This window comes from Macrobrachium rosenbergii, chromosome 22 (assembly GCF_040412425.1).
Source record: "Macrobrachium rosenbergii isolate ZJJX-2024 chromosome 22, ASM4041242v1, whole genome shotgun sequence".
NCBI lineage: Eukaryota > Metazoa > Arthropoda > Malacostraca > Decapoda > Palaemonidae > Macrobrachium > Macrobrachium rosenbergii.
The window spans coordinates 34,925,042-34,948,350 of NC_089762.1; the positions used below are offsets into that span (position 1 = coordinate 34,925,042).

Genomic DNA, 23,309 nt, shown 5'->3' on the forward strand with positions numbered 1-23,309 from the left:
GAATAAATCTCTAGCAGAAACATTTACAAAAGAGTTATATAAATAAAAGATTAGATGTATAAGTCAAATGCTGAGACTACGTAGCTTTAGAGCAAAGGAACCCCCCCCACCCAACGAGACACTTCATTTCGGCACCGGAATCCCGGTTATGCTCGAGGCATCCGGAAGATTATAGCCAATCCTCTTGTCGGCGGTGCAGTCTATTCTTAGCAAGACTTTTACCGAATCCCTTTCAGGGAATAACTGTCTAGGAAGATGTAGCGAGTGAGTGACTGCGAGTTGGAATCTTAGCAAGAGATTTATCTGTAGTTAGCGGAGGCTGTGTAGACATTTTTCTATGGCCCTTTGTAAAGGCAGATATATTTAAGGTGTTATTCCGTGGCGTCTTGGTTCCCCTCGAATTCCTACGACTGTTCTTCCGCCTCCACCTTTTGGTGATATAAATATCTGGTGTGGAGTCGACTATGGCGGCTGAATTGCGTTGGACTTTTAAAGTCTCATTTAGGTGAGTTTTATGAGCCAATACAGAGTGAGAAATATATTTCGTTTAATTTTATCCTCTACTGACTTGTATAAATGCCTGGACTGTTTGGTAAGTTATAGGAAATGCATCACATTTTTTTCCATCTTGTGAGGAGGTGTGTCGTCTTTGGTGGTGTTTCTGATGCCATTCTCCAAAGGAAATGACGAACGTTTTAGGGAAAGGTTGGCGTTTGTGTCTTCCCTTCTCTTCCTCTTCTTTTCTTGAGAGTTCTATATCATTGATTCTTCTTCTTTAGCTTTCTGTGCCACCGGTTTTAAATTGAAACCAGTATCTTTAGGCCAACATATCTTGAATTTATTAAGTACCTGACTTTCGCGTTTGGCCATGTTGGCTCGATCTGTTAGCCATATATAATTTTCACTGGCACTATACCATTAGTCAAATACTTCATTAGTTCCGTATTTATAGGCTGGATGCCTTTTGAGAGGGTATGGTGTAGGCTTGCTTAAAATTTCTACTGTCAGTAAGGAAGAGATCTTTTGTAGGATGGTATAATCATATCTTTACATATATTTTGAAGCTGACAGACTTCACCATTAATGATTTTAGATTTGAAAGGTTTTTTTTTAAAGCCATCCTGTCTTAAAGGGAGATAAAGCATTTTCATTTAGTAATTTAATTATGATTTTTCCTCAGATTAATTTGTCTTTTGTTATGGGAAACACTAAACCTTCACCTAGGAAACAGCGAATTATTTCTCCATTCACGATGCTAACATTTAAAGCACTAGTTTGTAGTTCTAAGATACTTTAATCCTATGTTTGTAACATATTGCTTGTTAACATATTCAGCCTACCGTGCAGGAGAAATTTTTTTAGGAGTAAAATAAAAAAGCCATTAGATAATAATTTAACCTAAAATGGTCTTCATAAAAAAGCAACAGCCTTGTTTCTGTGAATGTGATCAAAACGCAGTCCAAATATTTTTCATATATATTTAACAAAGGCTACATTAATAGACTTCCTACTGAGCCTGGTCCTTGGATATTAATATTAAACAAAATGAAATTACCACGATTCTCACTTGTGGATGGTACGTGATGTCCACAGGGTTTGAACTTGTACCGATCATATCTTACATGGTAGGCCTACATCATTAATAATGATTACCATCAGCATCATCCTGAAGCTCATATAATTATTTTCAAGTGCAGAATGCAGAAACACGGATGGATTGTCAGTCTAGTCACTGTGGAATCGGGTCTTTGCTTCATCGTGAAGTGTTGCCAAAACATTCTCTTTGTGCCGCTGCTGATCCTTCCCTTTTGGATGCATTAGTCAGGCGAATGAGCAGCATGCCAGTTCAAACATTGAACCCTCTTTAACGCATGCTATCCGACAGAGAAAGGAGACATATAGTTGTCGTAGAAGCTAGGAGCTTTAAATTGCCGATTAACGTTTTGTACACACTTTGAAAATACTTGGACGTATCATAGTTTTTGAGAATGCTTGGACGTATCGTAGTTTTGAGAATACTTGGTCGTATCGTAGTTTTGAGAATACTTGGACGTATCGTAGTTTTGAGAATACTTGGACGTATCATAGTTTTGAAAATACTTGGACGTATCGTAGTTTTGAAAATGCTTTGGACGTATCGTAGTTTTGAATCAAAATACTTGGACGTATCGTAGTTTTGAATCAAAATACTTGGACGTATCGTAGTTTTGAAAATACTTGAAAGTTTCGTAGTTTAAAAAATTACTTGGGCGTATCGTAGTTTTGAAAATACTCGGACGTATCGTTAGTGGTTAGGAAATGTAGGTCTCATTTCATTATTTCAGAATTTTTTGATAACCAATTTCAACTTTTCTACAGACTCGTTGATATATTTATTGCGGAAATGCGTGTGTTACGCCCTTGCCAAATGCCAATTTCGGCACATGCAGTGCGTAAAGTACCATTGTGGGTGGCTGTGCCAAGTCAGGTCGTCTGTGACAACTCACGTGATTAGCGTTTTTGAAATTTTTAAAAGAGGTGATGAGGGACAACAGAAAATGGAAAAAGAAGCGAATGGAATAAATGTGACCAAGCGTACCAGTAAAGGAAAAGGAGATTTGAGCTAAGCAGTCAGGGAATTGTCGATGCATCTCTGAAATGATGGAAATGCGGATATTTTGGTGGCGTTGCCAAGCCTCATTTATTTTTAATGTATACCTTCATTCAGTGCATTGGCAGACGATAGAAAACTGGTATGTCTGCTTTCTGCATAGCAGGTCTTCAGCATATCTTAACACCATATGCGTCAATTTCTTGCTGCAGTTGTGTTTCAAATGTTCACATAATACAGTTCTCTCTCACGCCAGAGCGTGTTCGATCACGGCTGAAAGAGCACGAACGTGCTAACATTGATACATAAACAGAGATGGTTCATTTTCAAACAAACTTGAATGTTCTCGATGTGGGCGGAGCTGAGGGTGTGAGGTGGGAGGTAAACTTCGCTTATGGATGCCTGTTGCTCCCAATGTTGGGGGAATCGAATAATTTTGTGAAGCAAATGGGGAACGACGTGGAAAAACATCGTAGAGTTTATATGAATAATAAATATTTCGTATTTTCTTTGAGAATACCTGAAAAGGCTAGATATCTAGTGTTAGAAAGCTTTTGTAATTTGACTTAGCCTAGTTTGAAAGATGGTTCAGAGTGTTTTAGACTCAAAAAGCACTGTGGGTGCGCTGCAACGTGGTGTGTGTGTGTGCGTTTTTATTGTGTGTAAGCTTCTGGCTCACGTCCAGACGTTGGTCGATATGGTTCTTCGAAGGAAGGGGGGCGTGGATGGATAGGCGTGTAGGGGGAAGGGGAGCAGATCAGTGTGTTGTCTCGGTGCCATCGCCCTGTTGGGTCACGAGGGTGTGTCCTAATGCAGTTCATTCTCATTAGACGTTATGGGAGGGATTCTCTTACATTAAGGGACCCGCGACACTGATGACCTGCAGTGGCTTTGAATGAAAACACGGAAGAGAATCTTTGCAATAAGATGTCCATATATCTTGTAGAATGATATATATTTTGATTTTTGGTAACTTTTAGTATTGTCTTTGGTGGGTGGGGTTCAGATAGTTCGTGAGTGCTAGCTAGACCCGTCATTATTTAAATTGGTTTAATTCAGCTCTGATGTGTATGCACAACATGGAGAAATTTTTGCATTATGGCTTAAAGGAGGAACGGTTGTATTTTTTCTAACTTGAAAGTTTTCTACTTGGTTGCCCTATGATCATGCTCGCATTCCCACTTTTGGGGGTGTTCGTGGAAAATATTAATTACCATGCTCATGCATTTTCATAGAATAAATAACAAGGCTTAACTAGGTTACAAGGTTAATTAGTACAGTCTGAGTAATAGAATGGAACGCAGAGCTGCATGTATCGTGCCGAGTTAGTTAATAGCTGACAAACACAAACTTCTAAAGCAACGCTACAGAAGTATGTTTGAAGGCAGCGTTAGTATCATGGTTTCTATTAACCTGAGAGCATGAATAACCATGACACTACCCTTATGGATACTTCCCAGCTCTACAATTCTAGGGAACAAGATTTATTTGACAGGCTGTCACTCTAGTCTAGAAGAATAGTGGCTCTTTTCCCAGCGAGAAGCGTAAAACGTACAACGTACCAAGGGAGGAAGCTAGGCCCAGCGACGTATAATAGCAGCGCTATGTTAGCATATTAGCATAATCAGCAGTGATCCTGATCGTAATTAGCGTTGTCATGTTGAAGAAGAGGGATTCTTACAGTATTGCAGAATTACGTAGTTTCAGATTTTACCTCTTAGTCTTCTTGTATATTTTAGTTAGCGAATAGTCTTATCTTTTACTGGAAGATCTTTCTGTTATAAACATTCACGAGAGAATGTTAATGCTTTGTAATTTTCATGTTCAATTACGTCTCGTCACTGCATATAGTTTACGAATTTAGATCTTGTTTATTTTATTGACATTCATGTGTATGATATGCATATATGTATATAAGTGATAGTTTAAATGCTTACAATAAATATCAGTTATACTGTATATTTACGGTGTATTTTGACATTAATCCTAAACGCATTTCACATAATCACGATGTCAGAAATGAACCTTCACAACACAACTAAGAAATGAAAACGTTTTGAGTTTTCATATAGCCTATTAACGTAATATGATTTTAACTATCCGCAAATTGCTATAGCAGTATCCAGTATCTTTCTCCATCCAGTGTGCCATGGAGTCAGACATCAGAGACCAATTAAATTTTGAGGGATAGAGAATAGAATCTTTTGTCTGACGCCGCGAAGCCGTTTAATCCCAGCAGGTTCAAACCAGTGTTGGCGGTTATTTACAGCCTATGCCTTTACGCTCCGTGCTTCTCAAGTGCTTTGGCATTTACCTGCGTTCAGGGGAGGAATCTCCATAATTAACGAGTTCATGTATTTGCTTTTACGTGTCGACTTAATGCCAGCTCTCTCTCTCTCTCTCTCTCTCTCTCTCTCTCTCTCTCTCTCTCTCTCTCTCTCTCGTTTACCAGTGCGTATGTATAGGGATCCTGGGAAAGGGGTGACTTTACGAAAAGTGTACATGTCCTTCGAATGACATTTGGAAGTGATTAAAGATGCTTACGATTGTTGACATGACTGACCCCTGAGAAGCTGTGCTTGCAATGGTAATGGTAAACTAACGGAGTTTAGTTATGAGAAAGAAAGGCTGTGGTCAGCAGTGTCGTCAGCAGTTGGATTGAGGGCAACTCAGGATATTATGTGAAATGAATATAATCCTTATTACAGTACATACATGCTGATTCCACACTGACTTTATTATGCTTACATTGCCTCACCTTTAATTGAATTAGTGGGCGACAGATTACTCGTTTTTGTTTTTGTTTTCTCCAAATTTTTGCATGATAATCCTGGATTACGAAGATAGGGTATACTTTAATAAAAAATAGTCTTTGTCCTCTCACTTGATTTTTGTTTATAAGAGTGGTTGTTTCTTTGTTGGTTTTCCGTGTTATTAAATATCTGGTTTTGAATTGAATCGGCGTGCAAGAGCTCACGGATGATCTTTTACATTATTTTATATATAAAGTTCTGATTAATTGTTGACATTTTCTTGCAAAGCAGCTTTGGATTCATTTCACGCGACTGTGCAAGAATGACAAGTTAATCTTTTGCTCTTTGGTCGTTATCAGGCATGTAAATCCCTGTAGGATTTGATAATGGGAGAAAATACACACAGCGCATGAATATGCGTTGCTGCAGTAGAGTTTTAACTTAAAAGTAGTAATCTGATTCTAATACTCCCTTTTAATTGTATATTCCAAAGTCAGCACTGTTAGTATTTTTTGTATCTTGAATTTGAAGATGATGAATATTATGTACAGTAATGTTTTGTGGTGACCTTTGGGAATATGAATTAGAAAAAAATATGAATTAGAAAAAATAGTAATGTTAAAAAGTAAAGGTTAACATTAATGTTGGTTGTTTAGATGAACACTACAGGGGCAATTGACTTTAAATTCAAGCTTCCAAAGAATATAGTGTGCATTTGAAAGAAAGAACGAAAGGTAATAGGAAATACAGAATGAAGAGATCAGGTATTAGAAGAGGAAAAAATATGAGTAAATTAATAAATAGATAAAAATGTAAGTAAATAGCATCAAGAGTAATGGTTAATGCAAAAAATTAATTAATTTGGATTCTTAAAGAAAAAAAATGATTTTTGGCAGATTAGTTTGTGCTGTCATTTATATAAGATAATTTTGACTTATCTCCTAGCATTCAGTTCTGGTTTATCATGAGTAAGGTACAGTAATGTCAATAACATCGTTGTCGTCATGTGATAGAAATCGACAAGTCGGAAGCCATTAACTACTTTCATGTCTTTGATAAGGGCTCATGCATAACTCGACCCCATTATAGTCGATCTATTACACCTGCCCCCATCACTCTCTCTCTCTCTCTCTCTCTCTCTCTCTCTCTCTCTCTCTCTCTCTCTCTCTCTCTCTCTCTCTCTCTCTCTCTGGTAACAACTTTCATATCAGTCAATGTTTCTCATGTTCACAGGTAGGTTGAATGGGTGCTTTTGACAGTTTTTTTAGGTAAACTGAATGAGTTGTAATTTGGTATAAATGTCTTTAGTGTTTAAATATCTTTAGTCTCTCTCTCTCTCTCTCTCTCTCTCTCTCTCTCTCTCTCTCTCTCTCTCTCTCTCTCTCTCTCTCTGTGACAACTTTCATATCAGTCAGTATCTCTCACGTTCACAGGGAGGTTCGTTCATAGGTAGGTCGAATGGCTGCTTTTAATAGTGCTCCCAAAGTTTAAATGTATTTAGGTATACAACTTGAATGAGTTGTAATTTGGTATAAATGTCTTTAGCTAAAGCTTGAATGATATCCAAATATAAATATATATATATATTTTTTTCTTTATTATTGTTATTATTATTATTTTTATTATATTGTTATTATTATTATTATTATTATTATTATTATTATTATTAATATTATTTTTATTAATAATGTTCCCAAAGTTTAAATGTATTTAGGTACAACTTGAATGAGTTATAATTTGGTATAAATGTCTTTAGTTAAAGTTTGAATGATATCCAAATATATATATATATATTTTTTCTAATCAACGCATCTAAATGGATAATTTTCATATCTTTTCAGGTGACGTTCCCTGACATGGAACGTGTGGAATGGCTGAACAAGGTAAGATGATTGTATTATAAGGAGGAACATGTAGAGGCTATTTGTCAATTTGTCTGGAACCTACAGTTGATAGGTAACAAACTTGGGCTATGGTTTGGAGAGTTGGACTTGAAAATGATACGTTTTATTTCCTGTTTGATTACCTCTTGAAATTCTATCTTATATATATATATATATATATATATATATATATATATATATATATATATATATATATATATAATGTACTTATATATATATATATATATATATATATATATATATATATATATATATATATATATATATATATATATATATATATATATATATATATGTACTGTATATATATATATATATATATATATATATATATATATATATATATATATATATATATATATATATATATATATATATATATATATATATATATATATATAAAATTTTTTTCCCAAATATTTCTTGGCCCCCATTCAGTGAATTTTTTAAAAATTTTCCATACGTTGCATTAAGAATGTGAGCCTTTACACTTGACATTTTGAGAATGATCTGGCAATTTTATGCCAAGTTTCACCAAGTTGGACTCATTTTTACCATGTACCGTGAACATTTTTACCATGTACCGTGTTGTTCATGAAGTTGAATTTCGTCCGAACACTTCTTGGACGTTATTCAATTAGGCTGCTTAAAATTATTCACGAATGGCCATTCATGGCAATAGTCTTGACACCATATTACTAAAATCAGTGAATTAATAGTTCACATCACATAAGATGCATTGATATGAAACTGAACGGTACAACACATCCAGGAATTGTCTGAGGAGGTGTACCAGTTAAACATTGTAATTTTCCTTTTTACTTATACCTTTTATTGAATATTGCTTATATAATTTGCTGTGAACCATCTTTTGTATTTAATACCTAGTATTGTATTCACCCATAGCATCCATATGGCTGTTTTCTAAAGCTGCGTTGCCTCCTATATTATACAAATTGATGATAGGCATCTATGTATCAGTTCCTTATATTTATAAAATTATTTTTTAAATACTGTACGTATTCATTTTTTTGTCATATCAATATTGCTTTTTATATTCAGAATTCTTACTTTTTTCATTGTAAATTCTTACTTTTTCATTGTAGCTGGAAACTTAGTAGGTCATACTCAGATAGGTTGCATGTGGTAGGTTACTGTACTCTTCTACTATGTCAGTGTTCTTTTGTAAGTATTTTTCTGATTTTGATGCCTGACAACAAATTTTACATTTGCAGATCATCCGTCAGCTGTGGCCTTATGCTGGTCATTATGTGAAGGACTTGTGCAAATATTCCATTGAACCAAGCCTTAGAACTGCCCTGGAGGAGTACAAATTGTCAGGGTTCCAGTTTGAGAAAATCATTTTAGGAGATACTCCCCCAAGATTTTCTGGTGTCAAAGTTTATGATGACACCTCCCGTCATGAAATTATCATGGACATGGATGTTGCGTAAGTAGTTAAATAGTCTCTCTCTCTCTCTCTCTCTCTCTCTCTCTCTCTCTCTCTCTCTCTCTCTCTCTCTCTCTCTCTGTTTTGTGGTACTATTCACCGTGTAATGATAAATGACATTGATCATAACCAGCAGAGCTCATTTGTATCTTGGCCAACAGTTGCTGGCCCGGCCTTGTCAGACTGCATGAAAGCTATGAATAGTTTCAAAGTGAACTAAACAGTATAGTCTTTCCCTTGGTGCAAACAAGGAAAGCAATAAAAAAAGTTGACAAGTTTGAGCACATACATTTTGGTAAGAAATCAAGAACTTTCTATGATTATCTTGACATAGATGGAAATGCCATTATGATCAAGCAACAAGCAGCAGTTTTGAGAGTCACCTCTCACGACTTGACATTGTTACTCTTATTGATAAAATTATAGCAAAATGTAAACTAAAAGAGTTTTTGCACCCTGAGGGTGACACTGATTTAACCAGGCATAAACTATTGCTCTCCAATATAGTTTACACCCAAGTAACTATGGCCAAATAGATGGGCTGGAGGGGATATGATGCAATTACTAAAAAGTGGATAATCTGCACTTTAATTCTGTACTAGGCTGAAGGCGTTGAAACTTTGGTAGTGTAAAGGGTAGGCGTGATCTCCAAGTTTTTGGCATAGTGGTCTGGCTAAACTACCGGTATTTAATAACAGTCCAGGATACAAATATAATTAAAATCTAATCTTTCTGGTCTTTGTTTTGAGTTCAGTGGTTTAGTTAAAGCTAATAAGCAGTGGAGTTTGTTATTGGAAATCTCTTAATGGTGCTGTCTGTAGAGATTATTACCCTCCAGGTAAAAATCTGAGTAATTGGATCCCTCCTCTTTAAATGCTGACAGATTTTTCTGCCTTTTTTAAAAATTAAGGTTATGCTGTATGAGACAATATTGAATCTGGACTTCTTGTATTAATTACTGAATATACTAATTCATGTTGTTTTATCATTTGTCATATTAGGTATGCTGGAGATTGTAAGTTTGAAGTCAGTGTCTCGAAATTCAAGATGGGCATCAAGGACCTGAGGGTAAGTAAATTTGTTGCAAGCGCTAAGTTTTGATACTGCTGAAAACATGCTCCTCTTTATTTTCATTGCTTTAACTTAAGTAATTGTTATTGATACTTAAAAGTTAACATTGTTAAAGAAAAAAAAAGTTTTATTAGAACTGTGATGTAAATCCTCTTGGAAATACGATAGGTTAATACTGTTCATATTTTTGAGTCATGCTAGGTTAACTTAGTGTGGTTAGTGTGGTAAGGTAATTATAACAAGGTTTTCATATACAGATAATTTTAAATTAACTTTTTCATTTACATTGCATAAGAATGATAACCTTCCTCGAGTAATTTTTTGAAATACTGAAATTAAAATGTACAGGGACTGAACTGTACTATAAATACTGTATGGTAAAACTTACAGGGACTGAATTGTACTGTAAATACTGTATGGTCATTGATTACTGTAATAATATTTGCTATTGTTTTCAATAATGCTAGTGGGAGAAATGATTCTTTTATGGAGCCTTCATATTGCTTCAGCACTTTTACAACCATTTTCTTAGTTATTTAGCCTATCATCTCTGTATTTGATATTAATAGACTGTTATATGTGAGTTCAAAAGATATTTGATATTAATAGACGGTTACATGTGAGTTCAAAAGATTTTGTCTTTCAGATTTGTGGAAAAATGAGAGTAGTTATGAAGCCACTAGTAAAACAGATTCCTCTAGTTGGCGGCCTTCAAGTTTTCTTCCTTAACAATCCCGATGTAGATTTCAATCTTATTGGTTTAGCTGATGTCTTTGACATGCCAGGCCTAAGGTAGGTGATGCCTTATCTCCATGGTGAGGAAATACTTTCATACAACTGTCACCTAACATGAAATTGAAAGGCCTATACAGTACTTCATAATCCCAGACCTCCTTAGGGTGTTCACTTCTCTCCTAAGTTTTTGACTTGCAAGAGAATAAACATAGTTGCTCTTCCTAGGAACACTTTTGTATGAAGTTTTCCCTTGTAATGTTATTGTCATTATTTGTGCGTTTTGTTTTATTTTTTTCCATCTTTTTGGCTTTTCCTGACATGTGGAACATGTATTGATTTATTACTGCATGAAATTTGAGAGAAGGGAGTATCGTAAGCAGGGCGGATAATGCACAGAGGCTTTTCAGTACAGTATATGATTAATGGGTCTGTATGAAGTAACATGTAAGATAAATACTTTTTCGTAACCATTATTGTTAAGAAATATAAAGAAAATTCAAATTAGTAATGCTATCCGAGGATTATTTATTGTTGAAATTTCCAGTGATATCCTGCGTAGTATTGTGACCGACCAGATTGGTTACATGATGGTTCTTCCTAATCGTTACCCTATTCAGCTAGTGGAGGATATAGATGTTGTGGAGTTGAAGTGCCCTCTTCCTGCTGTAAGTAGAATTATTATATATGTTTGTGAGTGTACATAAACGTTTTTCCACTATTGTAGTTGTATATGTATATATGCCTATGTGTGAAGTTTCAGTTATGAACATACCCAGGAAAAAATTACAGTTTCCCTTTGCAGGATCATTTCATTTGGGATATATATTCGAAACTATTGCATTTTTTGTATTTGAAATGAATTATTGTGAAAATATTTTTATTTTGTGCTTGGCTTTATGGTTATCAGAATTTTAAAGAACTTTAGTTTATGAGATAAGATCTTATTTTCAGTAATAAAGGCAAGCCCTTTGGGCCAGCCCTGTGCGTCAAGAGTTTTGTCTTGGTGGTCTTGTATATGTTTTGCTGACTTGTGTTTGCATAGACTATGTTAGATTGCTCTAGGATTTTGGGTAAAGTTTGGCTAGGATTTTGGGATAGCCTAATGTAGACTAAAATATTGACTACATATTCTCACTGCAGAAATTTGCTCCTTGTCAGAACTGTTAGCGTGAGTGTTCTGTAGATTACAGTAATAGAAACTAGAGAGAGAAACTGGGAATGAATTTGTAAATCACTGTTATATATATAAGAGTCATTGCTTTAATGGAATTAGTTAAACTCCAGTAGGAGAGAGAAAATGAATATATACAGTATTATCTCCATTCCTTGATATTGTTTTCTGCTTTTTATTTTATTAAGTCACTGGTGTTGTTGTGGAGATTGTTACAGCAGTTTTGTAATTTTATGCCAATTATTACAGTACAGTACCAGTATTTGTCTCGAGAATGTCGTATACGCAAAATGTTGTCGAGTAATTTTATAAACGGATTACAGTGAACCCTCGCATATTCGTGGTTCCGGATTCGCGGCTTCACCTATTCGCGGATTTTTCTTTGGAACATATATAGTACACATTATTTGTGGAAAATTTGCCTGTTCATGGTATTTTTCGTAGAGAAATATTCACTGATTACTGTATTTTCATATAATTTTCGTGACTTAATGCATTTTTTGGGATAAAACTATTAAAATTCTCAGATATGAGCATTTTTAGAGTTTTTTTTTTTGGTGTTTGAACTATCAAAATAGGCAGTTACAAGCATTTTTAAAGGGGTGTCAAGTATTTGGAGATTTTAGCTATTCTCTGGGTTTTGTGGTACACATCCCCCTTGAATATGGGGGTTGACTGTACCCTAAAGGTAGTTGCAAGGAATTTTCTAAATTGTATGAGGACAACTTAAATATTTGATTTTAGAAAACAAATGAAGAAAGTCAGATGTTGTATAAAAAACTGTCAACTGCTAGGCATTTGTATTTAAAACCCATCTTTACACTGTGATCCACATTTTTTCCACAGGGTGTAATTCGTATTCATGTTATTGAAGCTCATAATCTAATGAAGAAAGATGTTGGCATCATGGGCATGGGCAAATCAGATCCTTATTGCATTTTGCACTTGGGTGCTCAAAAGTTCCAGACAAAGACCATCAATAACACTATCAACCCTAAGTGGGACTTCTGTTGTGAGGTAGGTGTTATTCATAATACTGTACTTTATGCAATTGTGTACAGGTATTTATGAACCAATTTTTAATGAGTTTGGAATTGTGGAAAGCTAACATACTTCTTTTTTTTTCACTTCAGATTATTAGATGAAAATAAAAGATATCAGATATGTGATCTTAAGTACTTTTAGATATTTGTTACGAAGGTTGCGTAGCACATTGTTTGCCAAGCATATGATGGATGTTAACCAGAATATGTAATGATGTGACATTTTCCTTGACAGCTGTTGTTTATGCATTGGTGGGATGGAAGCACTCAAATTGTACATAGCTCTCATTAAAGGATGTTGCTCTCCCTATTCCACAGGTTTCTTAATTGAATGAAGATTAGAGCAGATTGTGCTGCATAATATATGCAAGATTATTAATCATAATTTCTTTGCATGTGTATGATACCAAATTGTATGCACACACAGTATGCTATGTAAGGATATGCATATTGTTTTCCATGTAAAGAAACAAGAACTTCATTTTATGTACAGGTACAGGCTTGGAAGATTGCCATTACCATTTGAGGTATATTTACCAGAAATTTTTTCATGATTTATATAACATGATTGCTGTCATTTTTTAGATCTCTCTCTCTCTCTCTCTCTCTCTCTCTCTCTCTCTCTCTCTCTCTCTCTCTCTCTCTCTCTCTCTCTCTCTCTCTCTTTTGCAGAAAAAAGGTGGTAAGTTTTAGATGGATAACTTTTAGGATACTACTTCATTTTGAAGAATATTTGATTGGTAATTGTGTCTTCAAAAACTAGGTGTTTACAATATAAGTGATAATTGTATATTAATGAAATCTCTATTTCATATGCAGATTGTTGAAATACCTAGTTTTGCTACCAATCACTATCTTTAGATAAGTACTATTTTTAGACTAATAGTAAGTTAATAATCTGAGAAATTTTCATTTTTAGCTTATGGCTGTGGCAAATATTATTTTTTAACTAGTGTAGTGTTTTTATTATTACAGCTAAGTTAAATATGTCAGCCAAAGTTAAAGGCATGTCAGAAATGAGTTCAGTGTTAATTATTGGTTTCTTTTTGCTAGTTTTTTACTATTACTTTGGATGGTGTTTATGTATGTAATGTCAATTTGAGCTTGCAGATTTTATTTTTTTACTTTTTGTCAATGCTCAACAGTTCTTGACAGATGTTATTCGGAGCCAAGAGATTGATATTGAGGTTTTCGATTTTGACGATACTCCAGGAAAGAACGATTTTTTGGGGAGGTGAGACACTGATATTGTATATAGCAAGTAAGACAGCTGTAGCATAAGCATCTAAATATGTGGAAGTCTGTTGTAAATATGACATTGTAACATTCAGAATCAAAGTACTGTAACTTTGAAAAATGGACAAGGGCTTATACAGTATTGTGCTACTTCTTCTTGTTCCCAGTCTCTCTCAGTCTCACCTTTGACTGCCTCCTCAGATATATCTTCAAACATTTGGTTAAAAGCAAATTCAGTACTGCACTGTTATTTCTGCAGCCAGGTGTATGCTTGCACAGTGGTATATAAAATGTTACATGGTAGGGACATTTATTGCAGGTATTATCAGATAGCCAAAACATTTTTGCATGCTGAGAATGTTGGTTGAATGGCAAATGCATGTTTAACTTTGGAATGCACATGCAAAGTAAAATGGGGTAGAACATTCATATTTAAATGCTTGTAGCTTTTTTGTTCTCTTGACAGTGCCAGCTTTTTCATCCCATTGTCAACGTATATACTGTAGTTCACTTGTCTTTATCTTGTGTCCTGGGATCCATCTTCATTCATTACATGGTGTTAATTGTTGTTATATAAACAGATCAGGATGATGTTACTGAACTGACACTGTGCAACAGCAGCAAGGCTCAAGATTTTATTTTAAAAGTAGGAAATTTGGACTAGGAAGTATTTGATATAATGTTTCACTATAAAGAATTTCATGCACCCATAGTTAATCAGCATAATTTGTCTTATTGTACCACCTGGGTTTTGAATCACATGCTATCTTATAAATAAAGGCAATGCCACAAAAGGAAGTGAAATGACGGAGTGGTGCAAGGCCTTTCGACTTACTGTCATTTACTTAGCAGTCTGCTAAGTAAAGGACAGTAAGTCGAAAGGCCTAGCACCACCATGCCATTTCGCTTTCCTTTGTGGGATTGCCTTTGTTTATATATTCATCACGTTCCATATTTTCGTGATTCAGTTATACATGCTATCTTATGTAAACTCTTGATATTTATCTTATAAACAGCTGTTGCATTTCATGTAAAAATTTGGCATTATAAGACTAGCTTAAAGAGATGTCTGTTTCTTTTGTTGTAAATTTATGTTCAGTTTATGATGGTTTACCTTATGAATTCCCAGAATTTATTTTTTTCATTTCATATATACTGGTCAGTAAAGAAAAATGCTTTAACCTGTTAAGCGTCCCCCCCGGATGAGCTCGCCGCTAACGTACCGTCACGCTTTTTCTTGCAATTAGCGGTCATATCACTGATGATAGTTTTTCAAAGTTAATATTGATTTTTATGCTTATAATTCGTACTGTAGTTAAGAGTAGGAATTTTATTAAATGATAGGATAAAAAACTATTACTACTACTATTATTTTATTTCATAAGACTACAAAATACTGAATGAAAAGTGTTGTACATACATGCACTATTATTCTTTTGTATGCCAATCTCTAAAGCAGGGGGCTACACACAATCCATCTATGTACTCGTGATTGTGGAGACATATGTTCTACATTCTCATCTAGAAACTGATTTGCAAATCTGTTTGTTTCTTTCACGAGGTAATCAATAATTTCATCATCAAATTATTTCTCAAAAATTCTAATGGATTCTCTTTATCCTCAACTGAAAATTTCACGGGGATCAGCAACAAAGTAAAAGGGATCTCTCTCTCTCTCTCTCTCTCTCTCTCTCTCTCTCTCTCTCTCTCTCTCTCTCTCTCTCTCTCTGAGTCAAGTCACTTGGCAATGAGAAGTCATCTTCACCTCCGCTATTGGAAGAAAAGTTTGTTTCTTCAATATCCTCATCATGGAGGATTCAGAACTAGAGCTCTCATCATCAAATATGTCTTCAGTATCAGACACCTCGCCTAGGATTTATCTCACCTGAAGACATACGCCTCCTCTTTGTGACATTCATTGAGAAACGACGTCAAAGCCGTGTTGTCTCTGAAAACGCCTTACTGAAAAAAAAATAGTCATCTAGGCATCAAGCGACCAGCTGAAAAGAGTTGCCAGGGAGGAAATAAGTCATCAATTACATCTTACGTGTTCTGAGAGTGTTACCAAATGATGTTCCAACATTTTCCATACGAGTAAACGTATTATTACGGGGCTGACAGCTTGAAAAGCAGAGTTAAAGTCTTGAACGTAATATCCCGTTGAAGGCGCTACCGAGTAGATCGCAGTAAACGTATTATTACGTGGGTGACGCTTAACAGGTTAATCAACTGTGCTGATTTGGATATCCTATTACTGTACTGATATAGGGACCGATGATCCCATGATTACTCTTTAGTATATCACAAGTTAGTGGTCTCTGTTCATTATTTCATCCTGTATGTTTGTGTAACTTCCCTGAAGAGGAACCAGGCAGAGCAGTTTGCCCACTAACATGCTTGTTCGAGGCTATGAATGGGCTTTTTACTAATACAACTTTCTTATTTCAGGCACTGTTATCCTATAACCTTTAGAGGGATGATGATGATTTCATCTAGACTTATGTCTTCATCTATACTTATATTCTATTTTTTGTACAATTTTGTCTGTACTCATTAATCTTAAGTGAAGTTTTAATGATGATGAGTCTCTTGGTCTCTGGACAGGCTTTAGCCAATGTGATTCGAAGACAGCGGGTGACAATACAGTGCTGGGATTATGACTATAGTCCCCTGAAATCTTATGAAAATGATGACTTTTTGGGCAGGTATTTTTTGTCGTTTGAGTCGTCCAGGGAGATTGCATGGTGTTGAAACATGATTCCTTGCTTCTTCCATGGATTGTATTGACTATAATGGAAACAGGCATTGAAAGGCGAAGTTTAAATGGTAGGACTGCTCTCATAAGCTACATGAGCAAGTATGGTTGTGTCAGAAACACTTGAAGTTGTTACTTCTGGAGATTTTTTGCTTAGAATCTCCTTTTAATGCCTTTCATTTCAACATAACCTTGACAAGAGATGCAAGCCTTACTAAAACTGAAAACATGATTCTCCCCATAATTGGACAGCTTATACTTGGAATGACAAATTTTACCCATTGTGTTTTTATCAACACTTACATACGTTTATTTTCAAGGGCATAGTATACTAAGTTGAATATGTATTATTTTGGTTTATCCACATTATTTGATTAAGGATTACTAAAGATTTAAGGGATTGCAAAAATTTTAATTTAGAATTTAGTGTTTTTATTTAGATTTCAAATTATAATATGAGACATTGTTATTTGGGGTTTTTGATGTGTCAAATTCTTTTAAGACTGTCCATTGAGAGGTTGTAAGGGTGGAGTGATGGCTATAGCAAGAATGAGTGTAGTTTAAAAGTTTTAATTACTAAAGTTTGAATGGATGCATGGATTGGGCATATGGAGATTCTGAAATACAGTAGTTGCACTTACAGGCAGTTGAGATTTAATATTTTTCATTATGAAGGGAACATAAATGTGTTTTGAATGGCGTTCCTCTTTACCTTCTTTTACATCTTTGTAATGTTTGGACTGCTTCCAAGTGCACACTTGTTAGGAATAGGTTAATTGCTTTTGCTGCCCTTCACAACAGGCTATGTGCAACGTCATCCGTCGCCAGTCTATCCTCATTGAATGCTGGGACTGGGATGCTAACATTCCTGGAGCTAAGAATGATGATTTTTTAGGGAGGTAAATGTAGTCCTAGGATGTGTACAATCATTTCCGCATGTGCCCAGTGGGAATGTCTTTACTTGCTTACCTTATTACTTTTACTGTAACTGTGTCATGGCTAGCAAGAGAGAAAACATGAAATACATACAGACTTTGTTGCAGACGTAGTAATATTACTATTATATTTGTAATGTCTTCCAAGCTGAGACATGTATGCAAGTTATATTGCAACAAAAACTTGACAACTAGTTTTTCCATCCTTACTGTAATGATTTAACAGTAGAGTGCTAGTCATAAACTGATATGGAGATGTTCCAGTATGCCCATTTACTTACATATTGAAACTTAATATTTGACATTTGATAAGAGAATCACAATGCATATTAATGGCCCCTGGGAACACTTACCATGTACAATGCAGTTATGCATGATATGATAATGTCAGGATCCCTACTCAGTGGTCTGGTTAAATTGCTAATAACAATAGTACTGTACTGCTTGAATTTTTTTTATTAATATGTATGGTTGTCCCAGATTAATGCTATGCGAGAAAATGCAAAAGATGAAGTTGTAATTGCAAGATATCCAAAGGTTAGAACAGTTTAAAATTTGGCACAGTAATTCTAAATACCAAGATTATTGCATTAGCATTTGAGAGGCCCTCTTTTCATTCATTCTTTAGAAGAAATGTTGATATATTACTCTGCAGTTTTACATATCTTTTTGTGTTCATCACTGAGTCAGCTTAATAAGAAAATTACTTGTTTTACCTAAAGTTTTATAAGCTTGTAGACGCTTTAGCAGGTAAATGTTTATTCGTATTATCAAATGCACTTTAAAAAACTTCTAGGTACTCAACCATGTGCCTTTTCTAGGTTGATAAAAAACTTGTGAAGAGCCCTCTGGTTTGGCCTGTATGTCTAGAATTACAGAGAGAAGCAGTGAGCTCTTCATATGGTCTTCAGAGACCTAGAAAATGTATTAGTACATAGAAATGGCATGAGTACCTAGACAGGAAGTTTAGAGAGGTTTGAAAGAGCAGGAGGCACCAGAAGACCAAGTGAGTATTTTGTGAAATATTTAGAGATGTAATCACTGTGAGAAATATTATAGGGATGAATAGCAGCTTCCAGCCTGAGGTATTACTGCACAAGGGATCACTGTTGCTCCTCCTCTTGTTCAGTATTGTATCATGCTGGATGTAATGGTCGAGAATGTACAGGAGAAGGTGTTTGTTCTATGCTGATGACATCTTTTGGTTAAAAATTCAATCCCTTGGGAGGATAAGTTAAGTCAGTTTTTCCACAATGATTATGCACTACATAATCATTGAACACAAGTCAGGTAGTGGGTTATATTTTTGTACTAGCTGATCTTTACCATATTTGACAAAACATATACTGTAGTAGGTAGTGGTGAGTTACTTGCAAAGCTGGTAATATTTGGCAGATACAAGTTAATTATTCTCTGTTATCTTCAAGTAGAAGTAAGGTTGAAAGTCTTGAACATTTGATTTGAGAGCTTATTTTTGAAGGAAGCATTGGGCTTGACTGAAATGGTATGAAATTATGCTTTAAAAAAATTACCCTTTTTCTTTTAGATTGGACATTTTGTCTGTTCTCAAGCTATAAATTGTTTTTGTAGCATATGTACTTATATTAAATGACTTGTACTGAAATAAAATATTAACTACATCCTACAAAAGATTTATAATTAAAATATTTGACATGCATATCTCACATTGCTTTTGTACAACTGTTAAACAGCATGTGTGCTTATCTTAATAATTATGGGATATTATTGTTGCAGCATGTCTGTATTACTTCACATTCATTAGAGATTTCACAGTGACAGACCCCTGAGGATGTGCATGCTGTTACAATATAGTATCGTGCTTTTTAACTGTTTGCATGACAAACACTTAAGCTATGTAATGCATAAATAGAACTGCAAGAAGCTTGATAACACTTAGTGGTCTTTGGTTGGACTGTGTAAATGTGTAGCTTTATTAACGCTTGTCGTCTAACCCTTTACAGTTTGTATGTAGCTCAGATACCAAGGTTGGTGGTGTTCCAGTAGAATTCAATGTATTTGATCAGGATATTCTCTCGCATGATGATTTCCTGCTAAGGTAACTAACCCATGATTGATTTTATCTAATTTAGCAAGAATACTAACATCAGCTTGGGTCAGTATTTTTGTAATGACATGTAAATGTAAATTAGTTTGGGAGAATTGTCAATATGTTTGGTGAATTGGATGGTACCCAGGTTTTTCTGTGACTGTTGCTCTTACAGTTTGTTACATTTTATGCAGGAATTTCAAAATAAGCAGAACATCAGTATTTTGTGCACATTTTTTCCACTGCTGTTTTTAGTTTTGTTAAGCTTAAGTGTTTTATCTGAAGATTCTATTACCCAAAGATTTTAGCTTGTTTTTTCAGTGGCAAGAATTTGCACCCATTCATGTGGAACAAGCTGAAAAGGCCATTTCACTGAAGAATCAAACCTCCCAGAATAGATGACTATACAGATAGGAAGGGAGAAGCCCGAAGAATAGTAAATGAATTAGAATTTTTAATTGCATAAAAAAATAAATACAGTACAGTATCAAAGTGATTTTATTAAATTAATCAATATTGCACTGGTTATTGTATCTCTTCTGGTATCTTGTATGATATATTCACACCTCGATGGGAGTGCATTCATATTTTTTCAGTATTATACCTTCTATTATTGATTGTGGATACACATTACATTAATGGTTTGTATAAATTTAGATTTTTGTTATTTATTTTTTCTCCAGTATCATAAAAGCTATAATAGCTTGGTGCCAGCAGAAGCATTACATAGGCTAAGCCTAAAAATGCTGATATTGGACATTCTTCATAAATAGACAATTCAAACCCCCAAATTACTCTGAGGGATTAGGTAGATTTTAAATCTTCGAGGAATTTTGCTTTTTTATGGTGGCTCAGTCTTTAGAGTATGCTTTATGAGCTTGACTTTCATAGAGGCCAAATTTAGCCAACACTTTATATGTGTAGGTCATATAAAGTTTTGTTTGTTCACTACAACTCCATTAATCATTTGTTTCCAACTTCTGATGAAGACTAAAAATGCCTCTACTGAGCACTACTAGATCATCAGGTGATGCTCTTGAATTTATCATTCTGTAATTAGATTTCAGCATTAAGAGCCATTCTTAAAAAATGCTTTCACAGTTTCACCTTTTGTGACTATCTAATACCATGTGTTTTCTGTTTTGCTTTTCAGTGTGATTTGTCATTTTTATTTTTTGCTAAGTTGCTCCTAAAGCAATTCCTTAAATTTTAATAGTTGGGAACTGCCTCTTCACCTTTCTTCCTACAGGCTATATATATATTTAATTTGCTTTGTTTTCTTATTTTTTGAAATGCTTTTTTGGGATGATCAGATACATCCGTAGCTTTACTTTGTTCTTTCCTCTGTTTTGCAATTTTGTCAGTTATCACAGTAACCTATTTACTTCTGTTTAATGTTGTTAGAGTAATTATTGTTATTGCATTTACATGATTTTTTTTATCTGAAATAAAATTTTTGGTTGATTTTCAAAAGTATGTGTGAGTCAAAGTGGTGAATTTAGTTCCTAAGATTTTTTTTTTTTTACACTTACCTGCCATGCCGTAGTGTAAATGTCGGGATTTATCTGGCCTAGCTTTTTCTTTATTTGTTGTCTGTGTTAAGAACCAGCTCTGCCAAAGCTAAATTTTAATGTGTGGAAAGCTTGAAAACAAACCAGTGGTTTCTCTGTTCAAAAGTAGAAGCATTTCAGTCCCAAGGTTCCCTTAGATGTCTCTTTGGATTCTCTGGGTGAAACTTAGGGGTCATGGAAGTGAAGAAGTTCATGATGTGCTCTAGTGTTGATTCTGCCTCAGAGAGAGACTTCCTTACGGTAAGGTTGCCTGTCCTTTCAGTTTCCTTACCCTTGCTGAGGTAGAGATATTCCTGTTTTCCTCCTGTTGGATTTCCTGGGTGTGTTTTGTGCTGCCTGTTTTGCTGCATCTGCCTCAGCCTCCTCCACCACTGCTCTAGCTGCCTTGGCTCCCATTGCTGAGTTGTCGGTGCAGTCAGTGGACCCAGTCATCATGGTTGTCTGCCATTGAGTTGTCGCTGTGCCGATATCTGGAGCTCTGTTTCCCCTCATCTACATTTTGTGCCAGAGCCCTCATTTGAGCCTGTGCCTCTTGCCCTAGTGGGTGCTCTGCAACTCCATTTTTTTGAGGAAGTTTTGCTGTTCTTGGGAAGTTCTAGATTTTGTGGTCATGGCTCTTTGTCACCAATTTTTTGTTAGAAGCTCTTGCTTGTGGAAACAGTTTCATTTTTTGTCCTGTTCTGGCTTTGAGGTTTTATCAAATGTGGGTGTTCTGTCTGATGGTGTTCATGCAGCTGTTCCTAATTTTGTTATGCTTTTGAAAGATATCCTCTCCTCACTATTCCAAGTCCTCTAAGAGGATATCACAAGAGTGTAGTGTGACATATAAAGAGGTGGATTTATCACAGTTGAAAGTGAAGGCCCATCAGCTGCACTCTCTCTCCTCTTCCTTTAATTTCCATTGCAACCAGGACTTAATTCCATTCTTCAAAGATAGACTTTGAGCAACCATTCAAATTTTATGATATCTAGCTATGAGATGTGCCTGACAAATGTCTGGATGCGTTCTGACTGGAATAGCTTGTTATGGCAGGCCTTGTTCTGTGACAGAGATTTTATGTAGATTATACTTCTTTTTTATCACCCAACCCTTACTACTTGTTTCTTATGTTATGAGATGTGGCTGTTATGACATATCTGTCTCCGTTCCTAGGGTGTTCAGTAAGTACTCTTTATTTGCAGTTACTATCTACTAGATTTTGCTTCCTTAACCCCCTCATGAGATGCCCAACCCTTTAGTGTTCTGAGGGGTGACTTCTGATATTGTTTATCTTCATTCTTGATACCTCATCTTTCTAGTCAATTCTTAAGATGGCTTTAACTTACTCTTCCCTCCTATATTGTTAAGTGGTCACATAATGAAGTACTATTTAAAAAAAAATACTTTTCCAGTTCCTCAGTACCTATTAGTTTTCTGACGAGTAAGCATAACTGTCATCCGTTTTAAACTTTATAAACTCGGATTTGGTGAGTAATTCCTACATGCTATGCTGATTAAAGAAAAAAACCCTGTTCATAAGAGGTTTTAAGGTTAGGCTTTTTTAAATTGTTGCTTGTAATCCATGGTTTGGGTTGCAGTGAACAAACAATGTTTTTATATCAAAATCTTTTCAATAAAATTCCTTAATCATAGTGTTATTGCCCTTCTCCCATCCCATTACTTGCTCTTAGAAAATAGTAATTAAAATAATTAACAGTTGAGGTGATTAAGTCTTTTTATTTATACTGCTGTATATGCTTTTAAAGTTTTGAACCTTGGTATCCTTTCATAGGATAGCCTTCAAAGAATGTAATTATAACAAAATATATTATAATGCCTCTTGTCACTTTAAAGCACTTGTGGTCATAAATTGACATTTCTCATTTCTATCCTGTGCATAACCTGGGTTCCCTCCTTGATAATTAGAAAGAGCCTGCTATTTTGTTTTCGTCTCCTGTTTCATTAATAGTCTGGGAAAGCAGTGAAGAGTATTAGTGTGGTGGATTACCTTAATTCAGAATATATTGAGAGCTGTTTAGAAAGCTTA

The 23,309-nt window shown here is 35.1% G+C and overlaps 1 protein-coding gene across 17 annotated transcripts in view; it reads left to right on the top strand.

Moving 5' to 3' along the window:
• Positions 1–23,309, top strand: part of Esyt2 (extended synaptotagmin-like protein 2) — a 97,524-nt gene that overhangs the window by 34,918 nt on the left and 39,297 nt on the right. For 8 of the 17 annotated variants that reach the window (XM_067124683.1, XM_067124668.1, XM_067124671.1 and 5 more), the window contains exons 2-8: positions 7,185–7,226; positions 8,483–8,697; positions 9,699–9,765; positions 10,415–10,560; positions 11,048–11,168; positions 12,521–12,691; positions 13,863–13,951. In XM_067124683.1, the coding sequence (XP_066980784.1) occupies positions 7,185–7,226; positions 8,483–8,697; positions 9,699–9,765; positions 10,415–10,560; positions 11,048–11,168; positions 12,521–12,691; positions 13,863–13,951 (851 nt within the window). Of the gene's footprint in view, positions 1–7,184; positions 7,227–8,482; positions 8,698–9,698; positions 9,766–10,414; positions 10,561–11,047; positions 11,169–12,520; positions 12,692–13,862; positions 13,952–16,557; positions 16,659–17,509; positions 17,608–23,309 lie in introns of all 17 variants that reach the window. The other 9 variants (XM_067124667.1, XM_067124670.1, XM_067124673.1 and 6 more) reach the window with 2 other exon arrangements.